The sequence below is a fragment of the Anarrhichthys ocellatus genome, unplaced genomic scaffold (genome assembly GCF_004355925.1).
Source record: "Anarrhichthys ocellatus isolate YVR2014 unplaced genomic scaffold, GSC_Weel_1.0 scaffold13, whole genome shotgun sequence".
Classification (NCBI taxonomy): domain Eukaryota; kingdom Metazoa; phylum Chordata; class Actinopteri; order Perciformes; family Anarhichadidae; genus Anarrhichthys; species Anarrhichthys ocellatus.
Genome location: NW_022280043.1, coordinates 1,673,005 through 1,688,004, shown reverse-complemented (window position 1 = coordinate 1,688,004; position 15,000 = coordinate 1,673,005). Strand labels below are relative to the sequence as shown.

The 15,000-nt window shown below is 41.5% G+C and overlaps 3 protein-coding genes across 3 annotated transcripts in view; 1 reads left to right on the top strand and 2 right to left on the bottom strand.

Annotated features, from left to right (window-relative positions):
• Positions 1-6,910, bottom strand: part of LOC116386648 (protein 4.1-like) — a 12,401-nt gene extending 5,491 nt beyond the window's left edge. Inside the window, exon 1 of the mRNA XM_031853050.1 lies at positions 2,475-6,910. The gene's annotated coding sequence lies outside the window, so the exon portion shown is untranslated. The remainder of the gene's footprint in view (positions 1-2,474) is intronic.
• Positions 6,911-9,079: 2,169 nt separating this feature from the next.
• On the top strand, positions 9,080-11,945 carry LOC116386921 (potassium channel subfamily K member 5-like). The gene is made up of 5 exons (XM_031853516.1): positions 9,080-9,307; positions 9,830-9,941; positions 10,567-10,733; positions 10,837-11,005; positions 11,114-11,945. Exons 1-5 carry the CDS (start codon positions 9,122-9,124, stop codon positions 11,806-11,808), a joined length of 1,329 nt encoding a protein of 442 aa, XP_031709376.1. The 5' UTR covers positions 9,080-9,121; the 3' UTR covers positions 11,809-11,945.
• The window catches only part of LOC116386922 (serum paraoxonase/arylesterase 2-like), a 6,095-nt gene continuing 3,037 nt past the window's right edge, over positions 11,943-15,000 (bottom strand). The window contains exons 5-9 of the mRNA XM_031853517.1: positions 14,284-14,407; positions 13,987-14,187; positions 13,778-13,859; positions 13,358-13,486; positions 11,943-12,284 (exon numbers count right to left, since the gene is read on the bottom strand). Coding sequence (XP_031709377.1) covers positions 12,123-12,284; positions 13,358-13,486; positions 13,778-13,859; positions 13,987-14,187; positions 14,284-14,407 — 698 coding nt within the window. The 3' untranslated portion in view covers positions 11,943-12,122. The remainder of the gene's footprint in view (positions 12,285-13,357; positions 13,487-13,777; positions 13,860-13,986; positions 14,188-14,283; positions 14,408-15,000) is intronic.

The following is a 15,000-nucleotide window of genomic DNA, read 5'->3' as shown; positions in this document are numbered from 1 at the left end:
AGTTAATCATCCTCCCCAAGTGACCAAGTGAGATTATCTCCATCTATCTACCTGCCTACAGTATCTATCTCACTCAGCATCAATCTGTCTCCCTCCCTCTCCATCTGTCTCTCAGGTCTGCCTCTCTGGGTGTGCGTGCATCTGTGTGTGAGATAAAGATAGAGAGAGAGAGCGAGAGAGCGAGAGAGAGAAGCCTGGCAGAAGCACAGTAGCGATCAGCTGTGCTGATTCATGGTTTTATGAGGAGCCCCGCCTACCTGGCTGAAATTCAACCGAAATGAGCCGAAAGCCAAGATATCAGTCCTCTGGCCACATGGTGGCTTGTATTAACCTCTCTAAGTAAACACAGGCACACATGCCAAAATAAACGCCAACACCGTGACTGGCTAAACTGTTTCTATGTGCAGTTCATGCACACAAGTCTGCCCAGCAACATCGTTATTATAGTCTATGTACTTCTTATTAAACGATCCTAAGATGTAAAATAATACTGCTTTCAAGATTACGGGGAGGCGTATGGAGAGTGACTCAAAACTGTGATGAAGCTTTGTATGAAGAGCTGTAATTATACAATCTGTGACACTTTTCCCTCTTTGTGTGTACTGTGTAATACACTCAACAAAAAGGTGTTTGTCTACAAAAGTGTATTTTAGTCAGGTCCTCTGTGTAAACCTATCTGACTGATCGATACACACAGATGGTCTGTGAGCCCGGCGCTGTAACTTGAACCGACATGGGGAACGAGTGAAGGAGCTTCATTGATTTACTGCGGTTGACCTGAAAGCAATTCTGAATCCATCTCCAACATCAACTCAGCCAAAACCCATCAAAAAAACAGCACATATGTACATCAGTGCACATTATGAAAGAGGTGCTCCTTTTGTCTTTAGTTAGAAGATAAAGGCGTACTGTACTGTGAACTCAATTTATTATATTTAAATTAAATATAATTTGATTTAAAGATTATCTGTGTCAATTATGCAAAACTTGTTTTTTTTAAAGATGTTTTTTAAGCTAGGAAAAGCCAGAGACTCCATAATTTATGAAGGGACGAGTAAACTAAACTGGGGTAACGCACACACAACAAAGTAGTAGTCTAACGGCACGAATGCATCTTAACTCCTAAAAGAGGATTAACACCAGCAGGCTCTTCTCGGGCCTCGGTGACCTCACTCTCACACAGCAGAACCGAAAACATCCTTCAGCAGCTCTGCGTTCACAACACTGCTGAATCAGCAGTATACAGGAGACCCCAAAGCAGCCGGGTCTCATCTGGGTCATTTCTTAACCTCCGTGTTAACTTCTGTTGCACTTGCCAGTCCTGATGCATTAACGTCTCCGTCTCGCCCTCATCCTCCCTACGTCATATCTGCAGCGCTTCATAAAAGATTATCTGACTATATCTATATATAAATCCAGCAGTATCATCGATGGAGATGAGACTTATTGGATGAGTTTATCTTAAGTGTGTTGTGGCAAAGGAACAGACACACATTCACATATGCCGCCCTCCAGCAAAACATGGATATTTTTAACCCGTGCATCCCTCTTGAGGTAAAAGCCTGTCTTGTCAAGCGGAAAATAAAATCCAAAAAGCAATGCCTCTCATCTCTGAAACAGCATAAAAAACAACATCTGTGCAGATACATGCATGGAAATAGCTGTAACACACTTAACAGAGAGCAAGAACACCCCGACATGAAGTGCATCATGTGGAACAATAACTACTTCACATAAGAACGAGTTGGGGGATAAAATATGACAATCAAGTCACCTTTAGTCATATTTAAAAAAAAAAAAAAAAAGCAATTTAGGATTTGTTTCACCCCATACATCATATACTTTAATACTATATCATCATTGAATATTATCAACCTCTATACTTGTAAAGATAAGTCACAGATGATAAAAGAAAATATATTCGTTTTCCCTCCATTTAGTAATAATGTATCATCAGTTACCACGTTGTATTAGCCATTGCATTACTTATTATAATTATATATTATAACCGCGCCTTAATTAAGAGACCATTTAGGAAAGCGTGAGTTCTCCTAAATAGTAAAAAGTGTGCGCTCTCTTATATCAGACTAATAACGTGCATCCTCATTCATTTTAACAAAAACAACTCGCGTGACGAAAACCCGTCGCTGCCTCCGCTGATACGGATCACTTGTGATTTATGGGGACTACTGGGCTTAATTGTGCGATATATAGGCGATATAATTTTTATGTGCTTCAACAAATCATCGTGTAAGTATCGCTTGGCACTAAAGCAGAATACCACTTCAATTTCCAACTTTTTTAATTTTTTTATTTAATTAAACCGTACGAACAGTTGTTGGCTGCGTCGGGCCAACGTGCCGGGGCATTTAAACAATCTGTGTATGAAAATGGCGCCGAATAGTGCAACAACACAAATAAACACCAACTCATCCCCGACGCCCGAGGAACATACATCTTCATGTGAGGCTTACCTACTGCGGGATTAGCATCAATGTGGAAGCAAACAGCTCAAAATCAGACAAAATCCTGTATTCCGGCGCGTTCAGAGCAGAAACAATGTAGCGGAGCGACACATGCTTTGTTGTGCTGAAGGTGTCCGATGCTCGTAAAGGGGTGGAGTCTCCCTCCGAGGACTCTAGTTGACCAACTGAGCGCCGACCAGCACGCCTCACAACCGCATGTCGGGGTGGAGGAGATGGGCAGCAACTTTCATTATGATGCTGAGGAGATCTGAACTAAACACAAGGCTTTGTTTATATATGTTAATATGCTGCAGCAATCTAACCTTTAAATAAAAAACTACAGTCATCCACAAGCATTCAAATCTACAGATAATGGACAGATTTATATTTGTGTCAGTACTTTTAGAATTAAAAAAAAAAAAAAAAGGGTTTTACATTGTCAAGTACATTCAGAACTCATCGCTATGTCGGTACAACACATTATGCCTCGTCCCAAACAGACATGGAGTAGGGCGGACCAAAGAGTGCAATCATTAACACAGTGCAATGTCCAGAAGCATATTCCTCAGAGTCCTGCCCTCTTTTCAGGCACCAACGTGGTGTGTTCGTCTGAACGGCACGAGGGTGTCAGGACTACAACCCTGAGCCAGTTGGTGAGATATTACAATAAGCAGTTACAAATTTATTAGGAACTGAAAATATGTCCAATCGATCCCCCCCCTCAACCATCTTATCTACAAATCCAAAAACAAACCAGCAACACACACACACACACACACACACACACACACACACCCGCTCACGTGCACACACATACACACCAGCAGTCTTTATGGACCCGGGCATGGTCCCCACCCATCTGCCTGACCCCATTAGGCCCATACGGCTCTTATGCAGAAGGGGGGGGGAGTAAAGGGGTTCATTATTCTCACAGCTAAACGGGGTAAGTCACCATCACCTTTGTCTCACAGAGGCAAGTTCGTGTGGCATGCACAGCAGCGTCACATGTGTTTTCTGGGCAATTTATTTGAAGGAAAAAGTCTTACTAGCACACAGATGATTCAGTACATCGTGTCATAAAGTCCAAAAATAGGTATTACGGTAAAAAAGGTATTAAGACGCAAGGGAGACACTAAACCACAGAAACAGAAGATTTCTCTCTTGCACAGTAACAGTCGGTTATCGTGTTCTTCATACTTTGATCACTGAACACAGTGATAACACATAAACAGCACAACAACTGGCACGATCAAGTCAGATAATAGAGGAAGAGCGAGGGAGAGGACCAAGGAGTGCATGAACTACTCGCGTAGCCTTCAGTTGCTTAGGAACCCCCCTGCCCTGCCCTGTGCCTATACTGCAGGGAGCAGGTGTTGAGCTGGACCCAGGAGAGGGAGGAGAGACAGGACTGAGAGGGGAGGAGACGAGGAGCAGCACTTACAGACCCACAGTCCCTTGAGACAGTGACAGACTGCAACCACAGACTCAGAGAAGACCCACTCGCACAGTAGACACACCCAAAAACACAGACGCACACTTTCTGTTTCCCCCGGTCGCTCTTTCTCATTTGTTCAAAAGCACGGGCAAAACACACGCACATGGAGCCACGGTGCAGTGCATTACTCCAGCTGAGTGCGTGGGGGTTATGTTTGTTTGGAACAATCTTTATCCCTCTTTGGCTCCATCACTCAGTGATTATATAATGTCCCATACCCCTTCTACCAAAACATCTCTCTTTGACTTCCAATGCTGCATCCGAGTACGCATCACACACACACACTCAAGCAACACGCCGCCTTACCTCCCGTATCGTGTGTAAAACAACTCGCGTAGCTTTGAATATGCTTCAAATATGAATTGTGAGTGCATGTGATGGAGGCATGGTTGCAGGGGGGTTTTATTTGTTCCCCGGGAGCCGAGCTCTCGAGAGCACTAACGGGATTGATGGTAACAGCGCATCAATATTCATAGTGCACCATTATGTTATGAAGAATTCATGAACCAGGAATGTTCCATGTTTCTGCCAGCAGACATCCTTCTTGTCTTGGGCCAAGTTTGAATTCTCACCTTCGTGCACATCTTAGAAAATTTAAATTACACAGCGGGATGGTTCCTCAAAGGGGAAGAGTCGGGACATTATGTTTTAGATTCATAGCATCATGTGCTAGAACTTAATACAGAGAATATGTCAGCACTTTAGCAGCTAGTAAAACTGCCATAAACATTTGCATCCAGAGACAATGCTAAGCGATGAGCCAGATTGGAAATGAAATGCTTATATTATGCATGCACTTGGATGTCATCTGAGATATCTTTAAAAGAAGCAGCACCAAGCCCTGGAGCTCACGGTACGTTGAACAGATTGTGGCGGACATTCTAGGCCACCTAAGTACATGCTGAATTGTGTTTGTGATCATCTGATGCTACTGTACATGGCTGCGCTTTCTTAGTTTACACTGCCACCCAGTGGAGATGCAAATGAATGAACTCTCCATAAGCATGTGGCTGATTTGACTCAGTCTGACAGGTTTGCAGTAAAAACTGGCCAAATGTGAATTTCACAAAGAATATCTCCACATATTAAACATTGCACTGCAGTAATAAATACTATATCTCCTCTACACTATATACAGTGCAATATTGCTATAAATATGTGTACTTTAAGTTACATAATAAAAACACTCACATGGTGAAATATCAAATAACTATTTCAACGTTAACTATTTGTTGCGAGGGAGAGGGAATCCCCGCCAATACTCCTCTACGTCAGCACAGAGGGGTAAGGCATGCTGGGAGCATGTGTTCATGAGAGATAAAGACGTGTTTGTGTCCAGTAGACTCGGGGTGACATGGTCACACTACCCCTCCCAAAACTAGTTTGGTGTGGGCACCAGCAGGTTACCAACAGCAGTGTGCGGTTATTTCAGTAACTAAAGCTCTTCACAATCTATTCTTCAGATCTGTTTGACGCTGAACAAGATGTCGCACATTTCTCTTTCAGAAAATAATGTGCAACCTTTTTCCACACAAATAAAGAAAGAATGGAGGTAGAGACGCATTTTAACACGTAGAAGATACAGAGTCTTCACTCAGATCCCAGAGGGGCTGTGCATGTCAAATAGAAATCATGAATAATTCATATGTAATAGTCTCTATAAGGACTGATGACTTAATTGAATCGTTGCATAAATATAAATGAAATGCTTCTCCGCAGCTGAGAGCAGGATTTCTTGATTATAATTATACTCTGCATTACCTTTAAATCATATTGTGGTACATTAAGGGGGGATTTGTTCATATACATATATATTAAGGTAAAATAATTGTTACTCTGTCAGTGCAATACCCTCCAAATGAGCAACATTGATGAGCGAGACACCAGCTCAGATGTCTTTGTTACGCTTCAATACTTTTTTCATACAACTTAAGTCAGTGCTTGGTACTCACGTCAATATAGAAGGTCATTGTAGATGGCAGGACAATCCCAGACCAGGTCAGAAAGAGAGGGAAAAAGAGTGCGTCAATTCAGTAGTATACTTATTTTAAGTATGTGACATATAATAGAAAGTTTACACAAATTAATCAGAGAGATGGCAGCACATATAGTCAAGGAGATGTACAGTCCACTGCTGAACGTACGTGGTGAATACTGCACATAACAACTCAGAAAGTATCACACAGCTGATGGGCCTGAATCACAACATGAATAGATATTTGAAAGTATAGCATATAGCCTAATGCTAGCATCCAGAACCAGTGTATGCAGCCAGGTTACAGTTGACCCAAATCAGTTGTTCAAGTATAAAATACTTCTGTTAACACTGGTTTTCCTCTAGATTTCTACATCTGTTATCAGCATAATAAATATACCAATACGATGCACCTACTTCCTCGAGGATAACCTACCTGTTTAGCTTGTGTTGTCTTGTTTATGATAATCAAGCTAGGTATGCTTTATAAAGTATCTGTCCCTAAGTCTCTGGGCTCGTGAGGGCAACCTCGCAACAAACCTTTGGCAGACATGTCTGAAACTTGCCGGAATACACTCGACAGACTACAAGTAGGCTAGGAGTCCTGTTTCTTATTTACGGGTAGGCTAACAGCACAGACATTTCTGACCTCGTCGTGCTGGACATAATCCCTCTAAATACGGAGCAATGAAATCTAAACGAACTGCCGCCCGCCGCGTGCAGACGGGAAATGTAAAAAAAACTCGCAGAAAAAGGTGTGCAAATGTAAACACAACAACAGCGTCTGAGTAGGCGAGTCATACCTGAGCGGACGGATGTCTCTTCTGTTGAGTTTCCTCCACCTTTAGTTTGTTGCCATAATTCCGGTGTTTCCGTACAGAACAAGTTACAAGCTCACCGGGCCAGGTCTCCACAGAGAGGCGGTGTCGCAGCTACAATGACGAAGCACTTAGTAGTGATGGGTGGAGATCAGAGGTGGGAGCCTCGCTTCAAAAAACAGGGTTGGGAAAGTGTCAGCATCAAAATATACCTAAAGTAGGCTACCAAAAGTAAAAGTACTCATTATGCACAATAGCCAAATTGGGTCATAATCACTGATGCATGTTTATAATGTTGCAGCTGGTAAAGGTTGAGCAGATTCTAACTACGTTTTATACTACTGGGTAGCTTAATCTATACATCACCATTAGTTAGTTCATAATATTTAGTATTAATAATCGGAATACACAAAGTAACTAGACTGCCTCAACAGAGATGGGTATGCACTTAAGAGGGAAGAGAATAGTGTTCATTTTGGCACAAAGGGTTCCTTATCGAAATGTCACCTCAGTGCGAAACAGGTGCAGCTCTTCTGCTGTATATTTTTGGCTGATTAGTTTCAGTATCAGTTTCTGGGCATCAGAGGAATGTTTGGTCAGCGATTAAGCGTTTGTTCAACAACTGCCTACTTTGTGCCAGTTCTACAGTGACCGCGGTCACAAGCAGTGTGATATCAGCAAAGTCACAGTCACTTCCCCTTTATCTGGAACTAAACTGTTAGTGGTGTATCCACACTGGGGCGCTGTTGCGTGTGTGCATGTATGGAGGTGGAGTTGCAGGTAGAGACTACTGTTATTATTTATTTTTAGGACACACTTTGCAAAAGAGTAGACATACTTACAGTCGCCAAGCAACTAAACATATGCTAATTACTAGAAATAGTTACTGTAACAAGTAGCTCTTGAATACATATGAACCAAGGATTAACAATTGATACTGTGGTATTGATTGGTTCCTTCATGTTCCTGGTTGTAGTGGAAGTAAAAGGTGACTAATCATTACTTCCATGTTAGATTACATAGTAACTAGTACAAAGGTACTATTGTTGTGCCCCCCTAAAATAAAATGATAAAAAGATAATGTTCCACTCCTTTCAAGGGGGGGGGGGGGAAGTGCAGGAGAAAGAATAGAGTAGAAGAGTAATTTAAATATTTTTAACAAGGTAATTTTTGGGGGGATAGCGTATATCAGACCCAACTTATTATTCCAAGAGGAGTGTTTTTTTTTACATGTTTTAAAACATGTGTAGAAGGGATCATTTAAAAATGCATTGTAAATGCATGGTGGCCTTACCATAGCTTTCCACCTGTGTGTCCCCTCAAGTATAAAGTCATGTATCAAGTGTGCGAGGTCGACACACTACTCATAGCTATTGCAGTGTGAATTCCCAAAAGGCGAAGCACACTTACAAAGCAGCTGCTACAGCCGAAACATCTGTCAACATCTGTGTTACCTAAAATCCAGTGGCCAGTGTTGGCACTGCCCAAGTAAGTTATCCAAATATATCTGTACTTAAAGGTGTATTCCATCGCATTAGTAGGGCACCTGCATAACGTTGGAGGATAGGCCAACCTCCTACACTTCCCACAGGCAATTCAATAGTGTCTTTCTTTCTTTCGTTCGGGTAGGATGGATGGATAGATGGATGGATGGATGGATGGATAGATGGATAGATGGATAGCAGTACCAATACAGTATACTTCCATTCAACTTTCACAAGCATTATCATTCTCACACTGAGGAAAACACCTCTCATCCATTATCGTGCTGAGCAGCCCTGATCCACCCAGTGTGCTTAACTTCACACACTTTACTCCAACCTTCTGGATGAAGATAAGAGCAACTGTCACCACACGCCAGTTCATTCTGGTGAATGCATAGCTCGACACAAGTGTGTGGCTACTGAAAACATTTTGCCCCCTGGCGCATGTCTCTATAATTGTTTCATGCAGGTATTCTGCGATAATAAAAGAAAGAACAGAGATAAATGGATATGTACTATATTGTATATGTGTTCATAGACCTGCTCATATGTCAATTTTGCATCCAAAGAGACAATTTAATGTCATCTGCACGACCGTTTTGAAACCAGAGGCTGTTTTTATAGTTTTGTGACTTTATAAATGTTTTCGTGTCTCCACGGGTTTTTATCATACAGGATATTGTTATTGTTATTTATAACACAGCGCATACAGTTAAATGTTCTATCTGAACAATGGAGCTGAGTTTGTGTCAGTCCCCATAGAGCGCAGCGTGTCAACCCCATTATGTTTTACCAGGAAGAGAGCAGCACAGGGAGGATAACTACAGTCCTCTGTAGGAATAAAAGCTACTCGGCGACGGATAGACTGAAGTTATGACTTTAATATGGCGGATAAAGGTCCTTTTTTAACTTCATGTATTATTTTCTACCTATCGATCGGTGCCGCAATATTCCAAATTCTCGAAGAGCCCTACTGGGAATCATCCAGAGACGACTATATCCTTCAAAAGGAAATGATTTTGAAGAAACATGCCTGCCTAACAGAGGAAGGTCTGGGTGAGATTTTGGAGGTAGGAATCTGTTTTTGATTACAGACAAAACAAATCCCACGGCTGTTAATAAACATGTCCATTTATCCTTACATCTACTTTCTGTGAGTAAGTTTGCGGTGGTTGACCAACAAAGAGCTCCCAACAACTCTCATAAGTTATTGAAAGGGTGAAAGGGAAGCTCGTCGCCTTTACATGTCAGGACAACACAGAACCTGTTTTTCCTGATTGAGAACCACATTCTGGTCGAAGCGAATTATCCAACAACAAAACGACTCAAATGCTTTAAAACGACTCAAATGCTTTCAGTGTTCAGTGTTCGTGTTCGTTACATCGCATAAATAGTTGCGAGCAGTCGTGAGTTAAACTCGGGGGCATGGTGGTCAGCGTGAACGAGCATGTCTCCAATTACGCCGCAAATATTTGCATGTCTGCGAAAGGTGTGTCCGCGTACAATGGCTGGATAAATTGTGCTGTTCATTTTGAATAAGCCACAATAAACGTTTTCGATAGCTTTGTAATCGGCGTCGTTTGCTCTCCCAGATAGTGTCAGATGCTGTCGGCCGAGGTGTGACCATCACCGGAGACAAACACCGTAACTCGTGGGACTGGGCCAACTCTGTCATCTTTGCCAGCACCATTGTCACCACCATAGGTTTGTATGACATCTACAATATTTTGACATTTAATTCACAAGTTATTTATTTATTTATTTACTTTTGTTTATCTGTGAGAGATTACTATTGTTGCCATTTCATAAATGGATTAAGCAAAGATGAAAATGCAGGAAAAAGCTCAATACTCAATAAGATGAATAATTTATGAATGCTTTATAAGTTGATCATGAAGAACAAAAACAAAACTTTTGTTTTTCTCTTGAAATCATCTTGAAACTCATGGCCCTGATTAATGAATTACTAAAATCTGGCTTACAGTGTTTGTTTTTTTTAAAGAACAAAGAGAGAAGCCATTGTAAATTCATGGCTTTGTAAATTAATTATTTGCAAGTGATCAAACAAATAGATCTTCCTGCAAAATGAATAACTACGCAAGCTAAAAGGACAAAGCATCTAATGCTAGAGGATGATATCTAATAGCCAGATTTTTTTCAACCTGGCAACCAAAATGCTATCCATATTACTTTATTTCACACCCATAAAGCGTTGACACATTACTTACTAACAATTAATAAAGTCAAAACTTACTTTGTATGAACCTTTACAAAATATGACTTCTATCTCTCAGAGTTGTGCCTTCATATTTCCTCTTGTAATCTACAGGTTATGGTAATGTTGCTCCCAAGACTAAAGGAGGTCGTCTGTTCTGCATCCTGTATGGTCTGTGTGGGATCCCCCTGTGTCTGGTGTGGATAAGCACCTTGGGCTCATTCTTTGGAGACCGTGCCAAGCGTCTGTCCCAGGTTCTGATCCGTAAAGGCGTTTCAGTGGTAAGAATCTGACTGAAAGCTGGAATTTGTCTGAATACTGTATTGAAAGGCAGCTCCCATCAAGTTATTTTCACATTATTGTTTCCTTTCTCCGTCCTGTCAGAAAAAGGTCCAGTTAACCTGTACAGCCTTGTTCCTGTTATGGGGGCTGTTGGTGCACCTGGTGATCCCTCCATTTGTTTTCATGTCTATGGAAGGATGGAGCTACCTGGATGGCCTTTACTTCTCTTTCATCACGCTCACAACAGTTGGTTTTGGAGATTATGTGGCAGGTAGGTTTTATTTCAGAGAGTTCGTGTATCCTCTGAGGTTATTTGTGAGTCTGTTGCGTTAAGTTCTTTGTTATAAAAGTCACCCAGGTGCATCGACTCTCGTTTCAGGTGTAAATCCAAACATGGTTTACCCCAGACTGTACAGGGTGTTTGCAGAGTTGTGGATATACATGGGCCTGGCCTGGCTTTCTCTGTTCTTCAGCTGGAACGTCCACATGGTTGTGAAAGCTCACAAGGTGCTAAAGAAAAGAAGACACAGGCACAGACGCCTCTACGAGGAACCTGAGCCTGTAGAGAAGCACAAGCCAGACGTCAGGCCTTCCGTTATCGACATCTTCAACTTCCTATCAGAGGAGGAGGAAGACTACAGCACTGTCATCAAGGAGATTGGAGCAAACACAAGAAAGCCTGCAGCCAACATAAACCGCTCTAAGAGCTGCAGTGACATCCTGACCACCAACATCCAGACCCTGGATCACTCGCCTCGGCACAGACGTATGATCAGCATCAGTGAAGTGTTCGTAAATGCAGAGCCTGTCGTGGACGAAGGCGAACGTGAGTTCCGTCCTATAATACAAGAAAGCAACGAAGACCCGGAATCGGCAGAATGTGCAAGGACGAATGATGAGGAGAACAAGGACAGTTGTGTACTTGATTCAGAAAGGCATGGTATCTTTTTCACTGTATCAAAAGTAAAAGATGCCACGGAAGAGGAAAGTGTACAGGATCCTGGTGGTGGAGGGTCTAGGTTTACGATATCCAAGGAGAACAATTTGTTAATGGTTAAAGATGACAAGGGATAAAAGATCCTTTTCTAAAACTTCCAATACCTTTACCAAATTGTGGAAATAGTCACCGGTGTTGTGTGAAATACTTTTATATGAAAATATTATGGATACTGGTATGTGTGTTGAAAACAAACATTTTGTTAAAATGATACTAAATAAATATTCAACAGTTTCCTGCTTTACACACACAATGAGTCAGTGTCTGGAGTGGGTAAATATTCCTCTTCTGCAATTGAGGAATCAAGATTTTATTATTTCCATCCCATATCAATCCAAATCATATTTACATTTCTATTCTTTAGCAGTTGTGAGTACACATAATACACACATTATTTAAAATCACAACACAGGGCTTTGTGGAAAACACTGCCAATTAGCAACTTTCCCTCATAGGGAGCTGCTACAGAGGAGCCCATGATCACATGGCCGTTATCAACGTACTCCTGGCTCACAACTGGCTGATCGGAGTGAATGTTCTGGATCCGGATGACCTGGAGGAAACAGGAATAAAATGATCAGGCCACCTTCCTGCCTGGTACGGTCACCTTAATAACTGTAGTCTCGCATAGCTGTGTCAGTGATAAAGAAACACCGCAGCTATTTCTTTGAAACAGTCACAATCGTCTTGGGCGACGCTAAGCAAAGAATGCAGTGACGGTGCCCTTGCACAATACATAGTGCAGATAGTGGAGGGGAGGAGATCCTCCACCAATGGCAGACTTATACCTATACAGTCTACATCCGGTGAGTCAGACAACCTAAACTGTAGATCAAAGAATACACTTTCTAGGCTTGTGTCATTGGCAAGCAAAATAGTTGGCAATCCCAAACAGCCCTTTTAAATAGAATAGGAGAAGAACGGACACCCAAATCAAAGTAGCAGGATAGTAGGAGTGGCGGCCATTTTTATGTATACCATGGCTATTGCGATCGTTTGTGTCACAGCGTAGGAAAGTTAATTTCTATTGCCAGATGAGTGACAACTTTGTTCAGTTAATTTTCTGTAACCAGTGTAGCATTAAAGCATGGTGAAATTAGCAGGCTAGCTAACTAACTAGCTTATAGCTGGCTAGTTAGCTAATTCTGCCATGCCTCCCGGCGAGCTGCAACACCAATTTACGGCCTGTGTTGTCACCATAACAGCTAACAACGATTGCCATTTTCTTTTGTTCTAGTGTAATGACCATGGAAAACAGTTTTACTCCTTTTTTTATTTATGTGATCCTGGCAGATTAATCCCATTCTCTCCTCAGCCAGTTTGAGCTCTTGAGCTCCGGGAGGCACTATATAGAGCACCTTACCTTTGGCAGCTAAAAATGTGAAGTCCTTCATCGTGCCATCAATACTCTTAACACAACAAAGTGACTGAGAAGATTCAAGCCACAGATATTGACCTGATTTAATGTGTGATAAAGCTTGTATTTGTGTTTTATTAGCTTCTTATCTGCTTTATACGTTGTCGTTTCTTGTGCTTGGTGAACCGAAGACAAATTTCCACCCTAGTGGACAATAAAGACATATTCTATTCTAAATTCAAATAACAACGCTGACACAAAACACTAACCTCGGAGCCGGGCGGATTTTTAGGGTCAAACATTGACAACTTCATGCCATTTGGGTGACAACCCAGCCATATGTCACCCGTCTTGTGGTCCACCTCAATGTTATCACAGAGTGACCCAACAGCTACAGACTGGTGGGAAACATTACATACAGTAAACTGAAAATGACATTCTGTCCTCTAAACAAACAGAAACAAAGTGAAGAATAAAGTATGAACAAATAAGTTGTTTAGGATTAAAAAGCAAAGTAATAGTATTGTTGAAATAAATAGTTTGACATTTTGGGACACACAATTTATTTCTCGGAGAAATTTTAATGAGATGATTGAAGGCAAATAATTATAATCCACAAGATGTCAAACCACTTCTTTAATACATTTGTTTTTTGGCTGAGGGTAGAAAATAAGAAAACACTGTATTACCTTAAGGTGCATTAATTGCTCTCCTTCTTTTCTCTCATAAACGTCAATCAAATGTCCCATGATATCTGAAACATAAATATACCTGTAATGAAAACAAAAACATTCCTGTTTTATTATTTTAGCATTGCAGAGGAAACATATTTCTCAGGAAACACATTCAGGTTAAAATAACAGACATGCAATGACTGCTGAAATGAATTGAGAATAACCGTTTGTTAGGTGATATGTTGATGCCATTTGCGGACAGAAAGCCATCGGCTGCCACCCTCACTTCCTTTGGACTGTAGTATACCACATCACACCAGGGGAGACCCAGTATGACAGTCACAAAGTTGAGCACATCATTGGCAAAAGATTGATGATTGGTCGCATAGAAGCTCTCTACTCCGACTGCAACGATGTCATTTACACTGAAAGACAACGATGAATGAGATAAAAATCATACAGAGATTGTCAAATGTAAAATGTGTGAGGCTGTCAAGGGTGTATTATACAGTCGTACATACCTGTGGAGTAAAGGGTGGGTAATAGTTTTTAGGTGTACAAGTGTGTTCTCCTCAACAAAATGAAAGATCTCCACTTGGCTTTTATGCTGAGGGTGATTGACAACAAACAGGTACACAGAGTCATCTGCAAACAAACAGCAATGTGTTGTGTGTTGTCATTATTATTTCAGTCCTGGTTAATTTGGTGACACATTTCAGATGAACAATCACAGTCGACGGAAACCTCTGCGACAAGTACAGTACGTTTCCTGTGGCTGCTTCACAATAAAAGCGCCCCGTGTCGATGTCTTGTAATGTGAAGTGGAGCATGTTGGTTAGCATTAGCAGTAACTTAAGACGTCTCTGATATGGCTGTAAGAGAGTAAACAGTTAACAGCGAGTCTGATATCAATGAGATCAAAGTGCACACGGTAACACTGGATTACATACTGCATTCCTGTGAATCTAACCCCCTGGGTTAGGTAAAGTTAGAAAGATATTGACAGATTCGGACTTCCCGGTTCAATAAATCGTTAACGAAACGTTGCTAAAATACAAACGATACCTCCCTGTAACCGTAGTGAGGTAGACAACAAGCTACAACCTTAATTGAATTAAAACGGGCCGTCTTACGGACTCCTCCGAGCTGGACAATCTGCATTGGTCTCAATGAGCGGCCGGCTGCGAGACGAGTGCGCAGGGACCGTCTACAAAGTGCAATGCGGAAAATACCTACTA